Source organism: Trichomycterus rosablanca, chromosome 21, assembly GCF_030014385.1.
Source record: "Trichomycterus rosablanca isolate fTriRos1 chromosome 21, fTriRos1.hap1, whole genome shotgun sequence".
NCBI lineage: Eukaryota > Metazoa > Chordata > Actinopteri > Siluriformes > Trichomycteridae > Trichomycterus > Trichomycterus rosablanca.
In genome coordinates this window covers 16,847,729-16,868,654 of record NC_086008.1, presented here as the reverse complement: position 1 = coordinate 16,868,654, position 20,926 = coordinate 16,847,729, and the positions used below count along the sequence as shown (strand labels likewise).

Below are 20,926 nucleotides of genomic sequence, written 5' to 3'. Positions count from 1 at the left end.
CTCAGCCAATCAGATTTTAGGACCGGAACTATCCGTTTTATAATAAACAGTATACTGTTTATTAAACAATAGAGTGTGTGACTTGTTTATAAGAAACTCAGTGATGTTTTTATACTGTAGTAACCTTCTTCTAATGATGGTCGGTAATGGGTTAAAAAATGATTAATGTGCATCCCTATACTTAAAAATGTAACTGAATAGGTGGAAAATATTAATATCATAAAACAAAACACTCAGAGCTCAGATGGCACGGATATTTTGACGTATCCCACAGAATAATGTAGTAAAAATGGAAAGACAGTTGTCTTCTGTTTTCTTCCACCAGGTCAAACACTGAATACTAATCGATCTATTTATTTCACAGAGCCTGATCTCAGTGTGCCACATGCACTGAACAACATCGCCAAACAAGTAAATCATACGTCCAGGAGACGCAGACATGCCAGAGATGATGACTACAATATTGAGGTGCTGCTGGGGGTTGATGACTCTGTGGTGCGATTTCATGGGAAGGAGCATGTGCAGAATTATCTGCTGACCCTCATGAACATTGTGAGTACACTGCAAGACACACACACACACACACACACACACACACACATACAGTGGTGTTCAAAAAAATAGCAGTCCAACACCATTAACCTGATAAATCACTGTTTTTAGTAGAAATGCTATTTCTACATAGCAAAATTGAAAGGGGGTTGTTCAAAATAATAGCAGTGAGGAGTTCAATTGGTGAAGTCATTCATTCTGCAGAAGAACGGGTGTCAATTTTGGCCCTTATTTAAGGTAGGAGGGTGGCAAATGTTGCACACAGGTTGGTCATAGCGCATTTTCTTTTGAATACTGGGTAAAATGGGTTGTTCCAGACATTGTTCTGATGAACAGCGTACTTTGATTAAAAAGTTGATAGTAGAGGGAAAAAAACATACAGAGAAGTGCAGCAAATTATAGGCTGCTCAGCTAAAATGATCTGAAATGCCTTGAAGTGACAACCAAAACCTGAAAGATGCGGAGGGAAGCGTGGAACTACTGTTCGAATGGATCAGAGAATAGCCAAAATAGCAAATACTCAGCCAATGATCACCTCCAGAAAGATCAAGGAACATCTGAAGTTACCAGTGAGTACAGAAGATGATTAAGTGAAGCCAATTTACCAGCAAGAACTCCTTGCAAAGTCCCGTTGTTAAGAAAAAGACGTGTCCTGAATGGGTTAACATTTGCCAAGGAACACATTGACTGCTCCAAAGAGAAATGGCTCAACATTTTGTGGACTGGTGAAAGCAAAATTTTTCTTTTTGGGTCTAGTGGCCGTAGACAGTATGTCAGACGACCCTTTAGCACTGAATTCAAGCCAAAGTTCACTGTGAAGGATTAACACAAACTGGCTAAATTTTGTTAAAGTTTTGATTTAGATTTGAAAGTGTAGTATTTTCAGTGCGTTTGCATTTATGGAAATAAAAGTTATTATAATGAATTTGTGCTTTATTCGCTTTTTTAAAATCACTGCTATTTGTTTGAACACCACTGTTGCTACTACCTCTTTACAACTCTTTACCCCCCCCCCCCCCCCCCCTTTAAAGTGCTTCTGTTTACAGATTGAGGGAATAGGGTGAGTTTAAAGATTACACAAGTGCACAAGTGACCAAAACTATATAAAAAAAATGAATTCTACCTATGCATTTTCCCCATTTCCCCCCAAACTAGTTGTATCCAATAATCCTGACCAAGGAGGGTCTTGCCTAACACACGTCCCCTCCAACACATGTGCAGTAGCCAACCGATTCTTTTTACCTGTGTGATATGGGTTCAACAGGAATCAGTATTGTGTACAGAGAGTCACACACTGATCTCCATTATTTCTCATCTCTCAGCAATGAGGAATACCTTTAGCCCGCTCATTTTCAGAAATTGTCCAATTACCCTGATTGCGTCCTCTATACTCATTCGACCCTTCACCGCTGACTGAGGACGCCTCTCAACTGACATACGCCACGTGCCTCCGGCACGTACAGTCAGTACAGACTGCATTTTTCACCTGCATGAGTTGAGTTCATACACTGACGGGCACTGTGTAAGGAGGGCCACACCCCCATTAGCATTATTCCTCAGCCCTGTGCAGGTGCCATCAGTCAGCCAGCAGGGGCCACAGTCGCACCAGTTATGAGGACCTATGATCCGACTTTTCTTTTTACCCCATGAACAACATCCAATCCTTGTTCTTGCTGCCGCCCAGCCCAGTCGGAAAGGCAGAGCCGAGATTCGATACGATGTATTCAAAACCCCAACTCTGGTTTGCTAGCGTACTTTACCGCTGTGCCACCTGAGCGGCCTTTGGACCATATTTATAAATATAAATAAAAGTATCATATTTAAGTCTATATAGTCTGAGTAGTAAAAATAAATGTTTAGTGAAATTGCACATGGGGGTCAATTGAGGAACACAATATATTCCTGTAAAATATATGAAAAACGTTCACAATTTCAGTACAAAGATAGAGTTAAGTGCCGAACTTTAGCAGTCTAAACTCAGCCTTGGTGTAAGTAAAAGTAAATGAATGCTTAGGTGATGCCCTGACACCCAGACCAGGTTCTACTCCCATCTAACGTGATGAAAGATGGAATTTTATCAATGGAAAGAGAATTGATGAATGGAATAATAAATCCTTCACTTCTAAACTATCAATGTCACCAGGCACCATGCACTCAAATAAGGAAATAAAATAATAATTGCTTGTGTACCTGGCAAGTGGAGGTAAACTATTAATGCCATTGTTTATAAAATGAGATTTCCAACAGGCTCCCTATGACCATACAATGTGATAAATATAATTATTTCTACTGTGCTTTGGTATTAAACTAATGAATATTTACAAAGCTAACTAGGCACAACAACAAAATGTTAAATGTAAAGCAAATTCCAGATAACCCAGATTCAAATCATTCACAGAATCACAAACATGTAGTGCAATCTGACTAGAGCTGATCAAAATAAACATATGTCTAGTTGTGCTGGGTGAAATATTAGCCCAAACGTTAATGCTATAAGTTCAGGTAACTAATTTAACATACATAAAAACCATCCAAAATTCATAAATAATGGCAGCAGAGTGAAAAAAAATAAAGCCAGATTTAAGTTACTCTCTAAGCCTTGACAATACTATGCTTTTAAAGTAAACTAAAGATGTTACATGATTGTCTTCATTATGCTCGTTTGAGAAGGCTTCCTCCAGTAGATGTCCCTGCTGCACTTTGTGCACAGCCACCTCAATACCGAAGCATACCCCAGTGTTTAATGGGCCACCTACTAATGACTGGCTGCTGGTGTGCCAACATGCCCACCATGCCAGAGCCATATTTTCTAGCACTTAATCAACCCTACTCTGTATTTCCATGGTTCTGTCCACTGGTGTGCCAGCATGCCCACCATGTCAGGTCTATAATTTCAGCACTTGTCAACTTTGTGTTTCCATGATTCTGGTAGTGACAGCAGGAGGCTCGTGCAGCCCTCACTCTTCATACATAATGGAAGTACATTATCACCCATCATCACATGCTTTAGAGAAAAATAGTATGTAAATGAATTGGCTCGTTAATGAGGCAGAATTAATTTGTCATTACTGGTTGTATTGTGTAGTAACACAATAAAGCTCTGAAGATCTATTTCATAATAGTGAAACAGTACAACTTTTATTTAAATGAGCTTGAGACAATAAGCAATCAGCCTTGTGCTTTACTTGGCTTTTTTTTGCATCTGTGTGCTTTGCATGGAGGGGCTAAATTCTCACTCGTATCAGTTAAGGTCAGTTTTCAGAATTCATCTTGATGACCCCAAGCCTTTTGTGATAGTGTTTCGTGGATTGTCTAAAGTCAGAAAAGTAACTTTTTGCCAGACAATACGAATGTGCTGCTACTAGTAAATCATGGTGTTTGTAATGTGATGGCTTGGTGATTTAACCAGGATTTCTGCTTTTTTTATTTGTTATTATCTATTTTCCCCCCCAATTTTTGTCCCCTAATCTAGTCGTGTCCAATTACCCTGAATGCATCCTCTATACTGATTCGACCCTTTTTGCCGCTGACTGAGGACGCCACTCAACTGACTTGTGCCCCCTCCGGCACGCAGTCAGTACAGCCTGCATTTTTCACCTGCACGAGCCGAGTTCATACACTGACGGGCACTGCGCACGGAGGGTCACCCCCCCCTCAATGTTAGCCCTGTGCAGGTGCCATCAATCAGCCAGCAGGGGCCGCAGTTGCACCAGTTCTGAGGACCTATGCTCCGACTTCTACCCCAACCCTGAACAACAGCCAAACATTTACATTTACATTTTCAGCATTTAGCAGACGCTTTTATCCAAAGCGACTTACACAGTGAGTGGAACACAATGAGCAATTGAGGGTTAAGGGCCTTGCTCAGGGACCCAACAGTGGCAACTTGGTGGTGGCGGGGCTTGAAACGGCAACCTTCTGTTTACTAGTCCAGTACCTTAACCACTGAGCTATCACTGGCTATCACGCTGCCGCCCAGCCCAGTCGGAAAGGCAGAGCCGAGATTCGATACGATGTATTCAAAACCCCAACTCTGGTTTGCTAGCGTACTTTACCGCTGTGCCACCTGAGCGGCCTTTGGACCGTATTTATAAATATAAATAAAAGTATCATATTTCAGTCTATATAGTCTGAGTAGTAAAAATAAATGTTTAGTGAAATTGCACATGGGGGTCAATTGAGGAACACAATATATTCCTGTAAAATATATGAAAAACGTTCACAATTTCAGTACAAAGATAGAGTTAAGTGCCGAACTTTAACAGTCTAAACTCAGCCTTGGTGTAAGTAAAAGTAAATGAATGCTTAGGTGATGCCCTGACACCCAGACCAGGTTCTACTCCCATCTAACGTGATGAAAGATGGAATTTTATCAATGGAAAGAGAATTGATGAATGGAATAATAAATCCTTCACTTCTAAACTATCAATGTGACCAGGCACCATGCACTCAAACATGCACCAACAAAGGTAAACTATTAATGCCATTGTTTATAAAATGAGATTTCCAACAGGCTCCCTATGACCATACAATGTGGTAAATAGAATTATTTCTACTGTGCTTTGGTATTAAACTAATGAATATTTACAAAGCTAACTAGGCACAACAACAAAATGTTAAATGTAAAGCAAATTCCAGATAACCCAGATTCAAATCATTCACAGAATCACAAACATGTAGTGCAATCTGACTAGAGCTGATCAAAATAAACATATGTCTAGTTGTGCTGGGTGAAATATTAGCCCAAACGTTAATGCTATAAGTTCAGGTAACTAATTTAACATACATAAAAACCATCCAAAATTCATAAATAATGGCAGCAGAGTGAAAAAAAATAAAGCCAGATTAAGTTACTCTCTAAGCCTTGACAATACTATGCTTTTAAAGTAAACTAAAGATGTTACATGATTGTCTTCATTATGCTCGTTTGAGAAGGCTTCCTCCAGTAGATGTCCCTGCTGCACTTTGTGCACAGCCACCTCAATACCGAAGCATACCCCAGTGTTTAATGGGCCACCTACTAATGACTGGCTGCTGGTGTGCCAACATGCCCACCATGCCAGAGCCATATTTTCTAGCACTTAATCAACCCTACTCTGTATTTCCATGGTTCTGTCCACTGGTGTGCCAGCATGCCCACCATGTCAGGTCTATAATTTCAGCACTTGTCAACTTTGTGTTTCCATGATTCTGGTAGTGACAGCAGGAGGCTCGTGCAGCCCTCACTCTTCATACATAATGGAAGTACATTATCACCCATCATCACATGCTTTAGAGAAAAATAGTATGTAAATGAATTGGCTCGTTAATGAGGCAGAATTAATTTGTCATTACTGGTTGTATTGTGTAGTAACACAATAAAGCTCTGAAGATCTATTTCATAATAGTGAAACAGTACAACTTTTATTTAAATGAGCTTGAGACAATAAGCAATCAGCCTTGTGCTTTACTTGGCTTTTTTTTGCATCTGTGTGCTTTGCATGGAGGGGCTAAATTCTCACTCGTATCAGTTAAGGTCAGTTTTCAGAATTCAGAGTTCATACACTGACGGGCACTGCGCACGGAGGGTCACCCCCCCCTCAATGTTAGCCCTGTGCAGGCGCCATCAATCAGCCAGCAGGGGCCGCAGTTGCACCAGTTCTGAGGACCTATGCTCCGACTTCTACCCCAACCCTGAACAACAGCCAAACATTTACATTTACATTTTCAGCAGACGCTTTTATCCAAAGCGACTTACACAGTGAGTGGAACACAATGAGCAATTGAGGGTTAAGGGCCTTGCTCAGGGACCCAACAGTGGCAACTTGGTGGTGGCGGGGCTTGAACCGGCAACCTTCTGTTTACTAGTCCAGTACCTTAACCACTGAGCTATCACTGGTTAAGTTGTTCATAACAACTGAACAACGTTGTTCATACTGCCGCCCAACCCAGTCGGAAAGGTAGAGCTGAGATTCGATACGATGTATCCGGAACCCCAACTCTGGTGAGCTAGCGTACTTTACCGCTGCGCCACCTGAGCGGCTGTGGATTTCTGCTTTTTACCAGAAAATCCCATCAAGAGTCTTTAACCTACTAGAACTAGAACTCCATAGAGATGCTGTGGCAGGACCTTAGTCAGGCATTTTCTTAATAAGCCTTTTGATAAGACTAAACTAAACTAAGTTTATTCTGCAAAGACGAATTGACCAGAGTTTCCCCAGTTACTGGAAGCATTTTGGTTGCATTTTTTGCTGCTAGGAGTGGCATAACCAATTATTAACATAAGAGAGGTAATTACTTTTTCATGAGTGATATATGTATTGCATAACTATTTTCATCATTTAAAAACTGTATTGTGTTCTTCTCTTTTTAAATGACATTTAACCTTCGGATTTCAAACAATTACCTTGACAAAAAATATATATTGTGGCGCCGGCGAGCAGGAAAGATAGCGTCAGGGCCACGAGTGAGCTGCCTTTGGCAGTTCATTCAGTGGTTTAGGGACAGACACCCATTCATACACACATACATTCATACAACAGACAAACATATAAGCTACTTACCCATCCCTCACCGCAGCCACCCCAATCCCAACAACGGGATACACGGCCACGGTGAGCTTAGACACCACTGCCGCAAGGCTTTCTGGGTAAAGCCTGTGCCGACGCTACAATATTTTATAATGATTTGAAAGGTCAAACAGTCTCATTATGTCTAAGAATAGATTGTAAAAGCCTTGGAATATGTACTGAAGAGACAGAACTATTGCTATGGCTACTGTAAAAATGATATGATTGTTATGACGATATGATTGTTTTATCATTTTCAGTCACCAAACCATCCAGTGACTCCATCTTGCCTTGCAAATGTGGATATTGCTATAGCCAATGGTTAAGGTACTGGATTAGTAATCAGAAGGCCGCTGGTTCAAGCCCCACCACTGCCAGGTTGCTGCTGTTGGGCCCTTGAGCAAGGCCCTTAACCCTCAGTTGCTTAGACTGTATAATGTAACAGTAATGTAAGTCGCTTTGGATAAAGGCGTCTGCTAAATGTCAAAAATGTAAATGTATCATGGATGACACCTCTTCCTTTAAGACAGAATAATCAGATAGGATGATCTAAAAACTTTTGTATTAAATATTGTATTAAGAGACTAAAGCAGTTTCAAATGAAATATACATGAAAATGATCTGGTCTTTCATTTCCACTCTCAGTAATCTACCAAAGCACAGCAGGTGTGTGCAGTTGCTAATGAGAGGAATCAAAGTATAAAATTCATGCTGTGCAAGAAATTACACAATTTAAATGCCTTTTACCTCGAAAGAATGCAATAATTGACACTTAAAAAAACAAACCCTTTTGACTAATTCATGTAAGCTGTCATTGTGCGTTAGCATGTTTTATTATACAACCTCAAAAAGTTGTGGCAGTAGGGAAAGCAAAATAAAGTAAAAAATTCCCGCTCAAAAGACTTAAAAGATGTTTTGGCTTCGAGGATAAAAAGTGATAGTGTTTCAGGTTTTACTCTGTCCCATTCCTTCTGCAAACACAGCTTAAAGAAAGCAGCAGTACGGGGATGTCATTGTCACTACTTTCATTTTTAGAATAAACACATTCTCTATTCATCACCTGTTTGAATTCAAATCATTATTCAGGTTTTTTTTAAATGTGTTCTAGGCCTGAAATGCAGGTATGGATGTGTATTAACAAATGAAAGGGAGTTGATCCAACAAAATAAAAGTCAGAAGTATTATTTTTTATTTGCTTTTTCATACTTGTTGTTCATTTGGGTTTGCAGTGTGAAGAAAATATTTTTCTTAACTGCTTTATCCTGGTCAGTGTCATGGCGGATTTGGTTTTGCTGGAAGGAATACCCTGGACAGGGCGCTTCGGCTACTCTCCCCCGTCAGACACAGCCAATCATGATAACAGAACTGAGATTTCAACCAGGATCTCAGTGGTGATGTGCTGCCCGAGTGTTTCAAGAAAACATTTCTTTTTTTATTCAGAAAGTAAATAAAACATAAAAGAACATTAAACATGTTACCAGCTATTAAATTGAATGGTAAAAATAAAAAACAATCGGCTAAATGCAAAAAGGCTGAATAGATTATAATTTGAGTCACTTACATATTAACAAATTGATAAAGGATTGGATTGATTGTTGCACTGAAGTTAGCATTACAGCTTCCCTTCACTGTATAGAAAATCACAGTGTGTTTTAAGTGTACACAGATACAGTGAGTTTGAACAGTAAATACACATTTTAAAGCAAGACCTGACAGTCCTGACATTTCCTGCGGAGAGAAACCGACAATTAAATACTGGGCATGACCAGGGTACTACTGGTCCCCTTCACAGTATTGTGTTGCTATAGTAATCAGTCTAGAAGCCTGGAACAGAGTCCTTATAGAGACTTCGTTTTTTTTTGTGGCATTCAATTATGTTGCCTTACCAGACAGTGTTGGTTTTTGTCAGGATACTTTGACTTGTGTGTTAGAACATATTACACCTTTAATTAGTAGAAGTGTTGTTGGGACAATGATGTGGCTACACTCTGAAATATTGCTTTATCACTGAATCAGAGGTGAAGCCCTCACTAATCATCTGTGTTTATTTAACTATGTGTGTTTTAATGACAAAGCTTTTTTTTATTTTAGTCAGGTCATAATGATTTAATTATCCAAATAAAATAATGTAATTATTATTAGCTTGAATAATGGTAACTGGTAAGAGAACCCAAACATACATCAGTTTTATGCCAGTCACACTCCAATGTAGATTGCACCAAAATATAGGACTGCCAAGTAGGTCTGTCAAAATCATGACATGTGAAGTTGCAGATTGTCATACTGACATTTCAACTGACATTTCAAATGTATTGCCAGTTGACTGTCTACCATTTGTATTGTTTTATTATTTAGTTTTATAATACTGCATTCACAAAGTTTGTTTCATAAATTATTTTTATTTATTTTAAAAGTATAAAAAAATAATAATTAAATAAAAAAATACACTGCCTGGCCGAAAAAAAAAAGATCACCATCTGGATTTAACTAAGCAAATAGGTAAGAGCCTCCCATTGGATAATTACTGCATGGGTGATTATGTTTCAGCTGGCAACAAGTTATTTAACCCTAACTGATGCGGTGAGTAGCTTCTCATTTGTTAAACAACCATGTTGAAAGATCCTGTGGTCGTGGAAAAGATGTTAATCTGTTTCAGAAGGATCAAATTATTGGCATGCATCAAGCAGAGAAAACTAAGGAGAAGCTGAAACTACTAAAATCGTATTAAGAACTGTCCAACGCATTATTAAAAAGTGGAAGGACAGTGGGGGGGAAACATCATCTTCGAGGAAGGAATTTGGTCAGAAAAAAATCTTGAATGATCGTGATCGGCGATCACTTAAATGTTTGGTGAAATCAAATCAGAGAAAAACTACAGTAGAACTCAGGGATGTTTAATAGTGACAGTAAGAGCATTTCCACACGCACGATGTGAAGGGAACTCAAGGGATTGGGACTAAACAGCTGTGTAGCCTTAAGAAAACCACTTGTCAGTGAGGCTAACCGGCAAAATCGGCTTCAATTTGCTAGGGAGCATAAAGATTGGACTCTGGAGCAATGGAAGAAGGTCATGTGGTCTGATGAGTCCAGACTTACCCTGTTCCAGAGTGATGGGCGCATCAGGGTAAGAAGAGAGGCGGCTGAGATGCTGCACCCATCATGCCTAGTGCCTACCGTACAAGCCTGTGGGGGCAGTGCTATGATCTGGGGTCGCTGCAGTTGGTCAGGTCTAGGTTCAGCAACGTTATGTGCCCAAAGAATGAGGTCAGCTGACTACCTGAATATACTGAACGACGATTTTTTCTTCCCTGATGGCACGGGCATATTCCAAGATGACAATGCCAGGATTCATCGGGCTCAAATTGTGAAAGAGGGGTTCAGGGAGCATGACACATCATTTTCACACATGGATTGGCCACCACAGACCAGACCTGAACCCCATTGAGAATCTTTGGGATGTGCTGGAGAAGACTTTGCGCAGTGGTCCAAATCTCCCATCATCAATACAAGATCTTGGGGAAAAATTAATGCAACTCTGGACAGAAATAAATGTTGTGCCATTGCAGAAGCTTGTGGAAACGATGCCACAGCGAATGCGTGCCGTAATTAAAGCTAAAGGCGGTCCAACCAAATATTAGAGTGTGTGACCTTTTTTTTTGGCCAGGCAGTGTAATTAAAAATGAGAAAAGTATAAAAAGCTCTTTGTGACAAATGTTCTCACACCTTTCATTTCACACTCTATTCTTTTATAGTCTTCTGTATTTCGTTACTTTTAGTCTCTAGTACTTTTTATTTACTTATTTTTTTACCCTCAGGGTTCTTGATGATAATGTTTTTATTTTGCTCTTTAAAGCAAGCAAAGATTTTAAACATGTGTGGCATTAATGGCAAGTATGAATCTTTTGAGACAGACAATAAATGTGGGAAGCAAACTTCAGACAGAACTGTGGGAGTGTGTGTGTGTGTGCTGTAGCAGTGTTTTGTCCAAGGATGTTTTCTTTGCTTGTTCTGTCTGCGTCCTGATGTCCTGTACAGTTGTTTACTGACAGATTCAAAGCCTCGTATCTGTTATCTAAGCCCATCCCGGCTGCTTTTGTTATATCATGGCTTTTGTTTTGAGAAGCGATGGATCTCCCCAACTATCACACAGTTATGTGTGCACTATGCTGGTAATGTCGTTGGATTATCTGTCAAAAAATTAGTCTGATTTGTTTGAGTCACTTCATTACATTTATATTACTGTAACTAATATCACAGCTGTATTTTAATTTGTACCAAACACACTGAATTATGGCTGAACGTATACTCATAAATAATTAATTTACTTGATGGACATTTTCCCCACTTCAAAACAGAACTTAATACATTGCATAGTATCATTAAACAGGAATTTAGTGTGTAAAGGGGGAAAGCCTAAGCTGAACACCCGAGATCTTCCATCTCTTAGACGGCACAGCATTTAAAACCATCATTCATCAATATTTAAACACATGGACAAAGGGGTTACTTTTGCAAATTTTTGTAAAGCGCTACAAAACAGTTACACTCAAAAGTTAAAACTTAAAACTTTACTATGGTTGAGCACGAGAATAAGGCCTGACATCTTGCTGAAATAATCATGGGCTTTCCTGGAAAAGAAGTTGCTTTGATGGCAGCATGTGTCTCTCTAAAATCCCAACATAAGTCTCTGCGTCAATACGTCAATCACAGATATGCAAGTCACCCAATCTGTGGGCACTGATGCTCCTCCATACCATGACAGATGACTTTTGCATCTTTCATTGATAACAGTCTGGATGGGTTCTTTTTATCTTTGACATAGAGAACTCGACATCTGGTTTTCCCCAAAACAAGCTGAACTAGGAACTCATCTGACCACAGCACACATTTCCACTGTCTTTTGGACCCTCTGAGATGAGTTCAGGCCCAGAGAACTTGGAGGTGTTTCTGTATAGAATTAGTGTTTAGCTTTTTCTTTGTATATTAGGGTTTCAGGTTGCATCTCTTGAGGCAGTGACGGACTGTGTTATGTGACAACGGTTTTCTCGTGCTTTGGCGGCTTAGAGCTTAAGGGTCACGCACATTCAGCAGAGTTTTTTCACAATATTATGAACAGTAGATGGTGAAAGACTAAATTATTTGCAATCTTACATTAAGAAATGTACCTAATGAACTGATTGACAATTCTGTCCTAAAGTTTGGCACAAAGTGGTGATTGCTTGTAAAAACTGGATCCTCCTTTTATACCCAGTCATGATTTCCTCACCTGTTACCAATACACCTGTAAAAATGTGTTTCTGTTTACAAAATACAATTATGCTGATCTTCACTTGTAGCTCCTAACATGTTTATATAAAACCACCGGGATGTTTCATAACACTGGAAAATGTTATGTGCTGAATGTTTAACAAGCTAGAAGGCCATTAGTCACATAATCTTCAGTTATGCACTCAAACCAAAATCATCTACATGCACTGGTCCATGTGCAAGTTTCTTCTGGAGGAACAGGTGTGCCTAACAGGCCCAGTGAGCATGTCTTAGTACTTAAAGTCAACATCAACACCATCATACACCACCGACCGAGCAACACTTGTGCCCTGACATTGTACTGCACTACAAGAAAGTGATCAACTGAGAGCAAACATCCCGCTAAAAGACCCTGACAGGCACGATGAGAACAAAGACTTAGAAATCATGATCAGAAGTAAAATAAGCTTTTAAGACTACATTAGTGCCAGTAATAATGAGAGCATTAGGAACAATAAAGAAGGATTTTGACAACTACCTTCAGACAATCCCTGACCAGCCATCAACCAGAAAGATGTAAAAGATTGCTCAGCATGAGCTATGTACATATCCTCAAAGCTGTTTAGGGAAATTGCTTTGATCTGCCAAAGTTCTAGATGTATCATATACAGCGTCAATGAAAAAAGAATGAATGAGAGAGTAATGAAATAAGAAAATCAATCATAATAGTAATATACACCAATCAGCCATAACATTAAAACCACCTCCTTGTTTCTACACTCACTGTCCATTTTGTAGTTCTACAATTACTGACTGTAGTCCATCTGTTTCTCTGCATGCTTTGTTAGCCCTCTTTCCTGCTGTTCTTCAATGGTCAGGACCCCCACAGGACCACCACAGAGCAGGTATTATTTAGGTGGTGGATCATTCTCAGCACTGCAGTGACAATTACATGGTGGTGGTGTGTTAGTGTGTGTTGTGCTGGTATGAGTGGATAAGACACAGCAGCGCTGCTGGAGTTTTTAAACACCTCACTGTCACTGCTGGATTGAGAATAGTCCACCAACCAAAAACATCCAGCCAACAGCACCCCGTGGGCAGCGTCCTGTGACCACTGATGAAGGTCTAGAAGATGACCAACTCAAACAGCAGCAATAGATGAGCGGTCGTCTCTGACTTTACATCTACAAGGTGGACCAACTGGACAGTGAGTGGACACGGTATTTAAAAACTCCAGCAGCGCTGCTGTGTCTGATCCACTCATACCAGCACAACACACACTAACACACCAGCACCATGTCAGTGTCACTGCAGTGCTGAGAATGATCCACCACCTAAATAATACCTGCTCTGTGGTGGTCCTGTGGGGGTCCTGACCATTAAAGAACTGGGTAAAAGCAGGTTAAAAATGTATGCAGAGAAACAGATAGACTACAGTCAGTAATTGTAGAACTACAAAGTGCTTCTATATAGTAAGTGGAGCTGATAAAATGGACAGTGAGTGTAGGAAAAAAAGTGGTTTTAATGTTATGGTTGATCAGTGTAAGTTAACTTGTAATGATTACGAAATCTTTACATTCATTTATCATTTGCTTTAAAGGCCCACTTATAACAGTGGATCTACAGTGCTGAATAAACAGCAGAGCCAAATCCACCAGTAAACATCATACCATCATACTGCTCCAATGCTAGTCCCACACGTAATATTGGAGGTGAGTCAGTCGGAAATAAATATCCATCATTAATTAAAATAGATCCTCTTACACCACTGCTCAGCTACACTTTAAACTCCTTCGAGTAAACACAAAATCAATCTGAGCTGAAGTTTGTATGACTGAGTTGAAGTCGTATATCTGAGATGAAGTCGTATATCTGTGTGAATTGAACAGTTTACATTTATCCCACAGTGCATTTCAAGTGTCAAGTCAAGTCAAGTCAACTTTATTTATATAGCGCTTTTTACAATATACATTGTCTCAAAGCAACTTTACAAAATCCAGGACCAACAGATACAAAAACCCCTGTTGAGCAAGCCGAGGGCGACTGTGGCAAGGAAAAACTCCCTGAAAATTACAGGAAGAAACCTTGAGAGGAACCAGACTCAGCAGGGCCCATCCTTCTTGGGTGGCCTGGAGGATACTTTAAATAAATACACGATTTACACAAATCATACAAACACAGAATTAAATGATCTAAAAGTCATAACTGGTAATAAATAGATAAATAAACAATTAAATAATAATAGAGTTGTTATCCGCTCTAGTCTTCAATAAAGTCTGTAATGATTTCTTGTCGTTGCAATTACTCCAGACCCGTCACATCTGACAGGAGCAGCATCGTTGTCCCGGCAGTCTCGACTTTAATCCTTAACCTCAGCGGGTAAACAGGTTTCCATCAGAATGCCCTCGGGGTAAAACAACAGAGAATGTAGTTAATAATGTACAATGCTAGTTGAGTAAAACAGTTTTACAGAGAGTTTTAGACTCCGGCAGCCCTAATTATTACAGCATAACTAAAAGGGAGAGCAAGCAGGTAACAAGGTCATGAAGGCTTTCACAGGACATCAGCGCCCATCTCCCCACCGTCATCAAACCTGAGTGATCGGACAAGAGAGGCAGGACGACAGCAACCCAACATCCCTGATCACCACAAATTTCTATGACCAAGAAACTTGCCATGTTTTCAGTCTAGACTTAAACATTGAGACTGTGTCCGAATACCGAACAGAGGCAGGAAGATTATTCCAGAGTTGTGGAGCTTTGTAAGAAAACGCTCTTCCACCAGCCGTGATCTTTTTAATTCTAGGAACTATAAGTAACCCTGCATCTTGTGAACGAAGTGGACGTGCTGGGTTGTAGTTATTAATAAACTCACTCAGATACTGTGGAGCCAGACCATGTAGCGCTTTATAAGTTAGTAAAAGTATTTTGTAATCAATGCGAAATTTAACTGGCAGCCAGTGTAGAGACGATAGAACAGGACTAATATGGTCAAATTTTTTAGTTCTAGTTAGCACTCGAGCTGCTGCATTTTGAACTAACTGGAGTTTGTTTAAGGATCTACCAGAGCATCCAGTTAGAAGAGCATTACAATAATCTAACCGAGAAGTTATAAACGCATGGATCAGTTTTTCGGCGTCATTAACAGATAGTATATTCCTTATTTTAGAGATATTACGCAAATGATAGAAAGCAACTCTAGTAATATTATTAACGTGTGTATCAAATGAGAGATCTGAATCTATTGTGACACCTAAGTTTTTTACATCTGGGCTGGGAGTAACAGAGAACGTGTTTAAGTTTAGCACCAGGTTAGACAACTTGTCTCTTGCAGCTTTAGAGCCAACAAGTAAAACCTCAGTTTTATCTGAATTAAGTAAAAGAAAATTACACGACATCCAGTTTTTTATGTCGTTTACACAATCTTCTATCTTACTGATTGTGTCAGTATCATTTGGTTTGGCTGATATATACAGCTGTGTGTCATCTGCATAGCAGTGAAAGTTTATGCCATGTTTATGAATAATTTCACCTAGTGGAAGCATATAGAGTGTAAATAATAGCGGTCCCAGTACCGACCCCTGTGGAACACCATACTTTACGTTTGTAGTTTCCGAGCATTTATTATTTACATAAACGAATTGAGAGCGGTCAGTCAAATATGATTTGAACCAAGAGAGTGCGAGTCCTTTAACACCTACTGTGTTTTCTAGCCTATCCAGTAAAATGTTATGATCGACCGTATCAAACGCTGCACTAAGATCTAATAGAACAAGAAAAGAGACACATCCATTATCAGAAGACATTAACAACTCGTTAACTACTCTAATTAATGCGGTTTCGGTACTATGATTGGGTCTAAATCCTGATTGAAATTTTTCATGAATACAATTTTCATTCAAATAAGAACATAATTGTTTGGAAACTACTTTTTCTAATATCTTTGAGACAAAAGGAAGGTTTGAAATTGGCCTATAATTAGTTAAAACATGTGGATCAAGATTAGGTTTTTTAATCAGGGGTTTAATAACGGCACTTTTAAACAATTTAGGTACGTACCCAAGGCTAAGGGATGCATTGATTAATGTAAGCAGGGGCTCTACAATAGCTGGGAGTAAATCTTTAAGTAGACGAGTTGGAACAGGATCGAGTATACACGATGATGACTTCGATGATTTAATCAACACAGTTAGTTTATTTTGGGAGATTGGATTAAAGGAATTTAGTTGGATTAACTCGTTACTGTTATCATCACTGTTCTCACCAATGCTGCTCAGAGTGAGTCCATACTTAACATTGGCAGGTGACACACTCTGACTCTGAAGTCGTATTTTTTCTATCTTGTCATTAAAGAATTTTAAAAAATCATCGCTGGTACAGTCAGGCGGTATATTAGATTCAGTTTCATTGGCGTTTTTAGTTAATTTGGACACTGTCTCAAAAAGGAATCTGGGATTGTTTTTATTTTTCTCTATTAGGGACGAATAATATAAAGATTTAGCTTTTATAAGTGCATGTTTATACTCAGTTAGAGCATCTTTCCAAGCAATCTTATACACTTCTAGTGTAGTGTGACGCCACTTGCGTTCTAATTTCCGTGCTGCTTGTTTAAGTGCGCATGTGTGGTCATTGTACCAAGGAGCAAGTTTTTTCTCCCTAATCAGTTTAGTTTTAAGTGGGGCTACGTTATCTAAGGTTGCGCACAATACAGTCTCTAGGTTTTGAGTTGCCTGATCTAGTTCTTTAGGTTCCGATGCTGATATATTTGGTAATTCTGGTAGGCAGTTTATGAACGCTGCTGCAGTTGCAGATGTAATAGTGCGCTTATATTTAAAACGATTATGTTGCTGTACCTTATTGGACAGGGACACTTCATAAATTAGTAGAGAGTGATCAGAGATTAAGTCATTCTGTGGAACAATTTCCAGGTTGTCTATGTTTATACCATAAGTAAGTATTAAATCTAAGGTATGTTTACAGCGGTGAGTGGGTCCTGTTACATTTTGGGTGATGCCTAAAGATTCTAAAATAGAATCAAACGCAGTTTTGAGTGGATTACATTTATCCTCATAATGGATATTAAAGTCACCAACAATTAAAGCTTTCTTAGTTGATAAAACTAATTTAGAAAGAAAATCGGCAAATTCGTTAAGAAATTCTGAGTAAGGACCAGGGGGTCGATAAACAGTAACCAGTTTAAACATACTCGTTTTATCAGATGAACATTTATTGGTTATGTCAGAGATAAGAACTTCAAACGAGTTTGTTATGGGAGTTGATTTTACAGTGAGACCTATGTCTTTATCATAAATTGCGGCTATTCCTCCACCACGACCACTAAGACGTGGCTTATGTTCATAACTGTAACCCGGAGGAGATGCTTCATTTAAACCTAGATACTCATCAGGTCTAGCCCAGGTCTCAGTTAAACAAAGTGCACTAAGACAATTATCTGTAATTATTTAATTTACAATTACTGTTTTGCATGCAAGTGACCTGATGTTTAGAAGTCCTAACTTTAGTTTAGCTTTACTATGGTTTTCATGATGCTCATTTAGATTAATTTTAATTAAGTTATTATGACATACTTTTTGATTTTGTTTTGGCTTACACCTGCCACGGTAAACAGACACAGTCTCAATGGTTTGTGACCTAAGGATTCCGGGTGACGTCCGATGGCGACTCGCAGACAGCTGGTTAGGCCTGTTAGTCTGCTGCCTGGTCTTGGCTCTGGATAGTCATTTAACACTATCTGCCGCTACACTAACGCGGTGGTAAAGCCTGTCACCTATGCTGCAAGAAATGCGAGCAGCACCCTCCCACGTGGGGTGGACACCATCCCGCTTCAAAAGACCAGGCCTTCCCTCAAAGGTGGACCAATTATCTACAAAATCAATGCAGTTTTCTGAGCACCATTTAGACATCCAGCGGTTCAGTGACAACAACCTGCTGTAGGTTTCACCACTGGGTCGAATCGGTAAGGGGCCAGAGCACACTACTGCCTCAGACATCGACCTAGCTAACTCACACACCTCTTTAACATTACTCTTAGTAACCTCAGACTGCCGTAAACGAACATCATTAGTGCCGACGTGGATAACAATCTTCGAAAATCTACGATTAGCATTAGCCAGCACTTTCAGGTTTGCTCTGATGTCAGGCGCCCTGGCCCCCGGAATACAAGTGACTATGGTTGCTGGTGTCTCTATGGGGGTTGCAATACGCGCCGCTGTGAGGGCTCTAATGCCGGAGTCTGGGGTTCTACACCTGAACTGCTGGCATTCGGGACTGCTACAGCTGAATCTAAACACTCACTAGTAGTAGTCTGTTCTAATGCCCGAATGCGCCCTTCTAACACTGAGATCTTCTCCATCAGACTAACAACTAATCTACACTTATCACATGTAAAGTTATCACTAAACACGGAGAAGGAATAACTGAACATATTACACTCGGAACATGGATACAGCGCTCCTACTGGGGCCATAATAACAAAGAAATATACTTAGCTTTACAAGATGAGTTGGAGATGATGTTTATGTTGGATTCACCGGCGCTTCTGCTGGTAGTCACAGAAGAACGGCTTTAATTCCGGATAAAACAGGCGATGATGAGCTGGAATACAAAAACCACCAACCAAACCAACACAAACGCGCTTCGTTCTGACAAAAGCGGCTGTAATTCTAAAGGAGAACGGTGTTATGCGCTGGTGTACAAAACAAATAAACGCGCTTCCTACGAACAGAAACGGTTATAACTCCCCACAAAACAAAGGTGTTTTAAGAGCTGAAATACAGAACACAACCAAACACAAACGCGCTTCGTGCGGACCGAAAACGGTTTTAATTCTGGATAATTAAGATGTTTATGCGCTGAAGTACAAAAACAAACAAAACCGGCTTCGTTCGGATGCCGGTAGCAGAAGTTTCCTAGTTTCCAACACAGCACGAATTTACGTTAGTAAACACAAGCGCTTTTTTACGATAAACAAAATAAAACTAAATCAACAACACACGGAAGATTAACGTATAAATTATATGTTTAAAACATACGTATATAAAAAGTTATTTAGCTAAAGGCTACAAACAAACAACTAGGCTAGCGTCTCAGCGTGTGTTGTCTTAAAGCTGAGCATTTGTCAGCTTGGTTTCAAGCACCTCAACCTGTCACTGCTTTCACACTAAGTGCTTTTCTGCCTCCATCTCTATCTGTCAGGATGCACTGTCGAGTAATTGCAATATGACAAATATGTGAGCAATATGTTGCAATATATCATTTCCATTTAAAATGACTACTTTTTACACTCTCAAAATATAATGAGCAAAGCAGGCTAGCATAAGCAGTCACCGGTAAATGCTGTGGCAAGACCTTAAACAGAAAGTTCGCACTTGAAATTCCTCCAATGTAGCTGAATTAGATCAGCTTTGCAAAAAAGAGGCCAAAATTCCTCCAGATCAATGTAAAAAAGGTTGGGGTGGAAATACTGTTTCACATAAGTGATATAGGCTCTGAATAAACCTTTTATCTTCAATAAATGAAATTATGTATAAGCTGCATTTTGTGTTTACATGAGTATAAGTCTTTATCTGATAATAAAATGAGTTAAAAGATCTGGGTGGCATGGTGGCTTAGTGGGTAGCACTGTTGCCTCACAACAAAAAGGTCATGAGTTTGTTTCCCAAGTGGAGCGGTTTGGGTCCTTTAAGAGTGGTGTTTGAATGTTCTCTCCATCTCTGAGCTATTTAAATTGCTCTAGATGTGAATGTGAGTGTGTGTGTGTGTGTGTGTTTGCCTTGTTGATGACCTGTCCAGGCTATTTCCTACCTTTCACCCAGTGATTTGTACCCACTGTGACTCTGAATAAGATAAAGTGGTGGTAAAGCAGGCAATGAATGAATAAGTTACAAGATCTGAAACACTCAAATGTGACAAATTAGCAGAACTAGAGGATATTGTGAGAGGGGCAAATACTTTCACAGCACTGTAAGTACTGAACACAATAACATAACACCACAAGAGCATTACGGACCCTGGCTTTTGAACTTTATTACAATTTGTCATACAAGTCTTTTTATTCCTAGGTCTGGTGAATACACCATTTATTACTGCCTTGAACAATCAGAAAGGTTAGTTTATGGCATTTCGGGTAATCTTGAGCCCATATAAGTCAGCCATGTTTCTGGAGGTCATAGACACGTGGCTTCCAATGTCCAGAGTTTAGTCGGAACTTGCATCTGTGGATGCAGTGACAGTGTCACAGTGCAAAGTATTACAGTGCAATGCAACTTATAATGCGTTGCCATAGAAGAAATAAAACCTTATGATTAAGGTCCTACCGAATTTAAGACTGAAAATCGTGTCATGGACCGTAAAATGTTTAACGTTTTTCATTCGCATAGCATTAAAGTGTCTCACGTTTACTGGTTAATTTGCACTGATGCAGTCCTAGTAATCCTATGGCAATTCAGTTAGCAATACCCAAGATGTCTAAGTCTAAAGCAGCTAAAAACACTAGTCAGGTAACTCAGAAGTTGGGAAAACTCCCAACCAATTCTGTGGATGCAGAGGGGGTGTGTCAAA

At 39.6% G+C, this 20,926-nt stretch overlaps 1 protein-coding gene across 1 annotated transcript in view; it reads left to right on the top strand.

Moving 5' to 3' along the window:
* adamts3 (ADAM metallopeptidase with thrombospondin type 1 motif, 3) overlaps positions 1-20,926 on the top strand; it is a 179,228-nt gene that overhangs the window by 61,617 nt on the left and 96,685 nt on the right. The window contains exon 6 of the mRNA XM_063017819.1: positions 367-552. Within this exon, the coding sequence (XP_062873889.1) occupies positions 367-552 (186 nt within the window). The remainder of the gene's footprint in view (positions 1-366; positions 553-20,926) is intronic.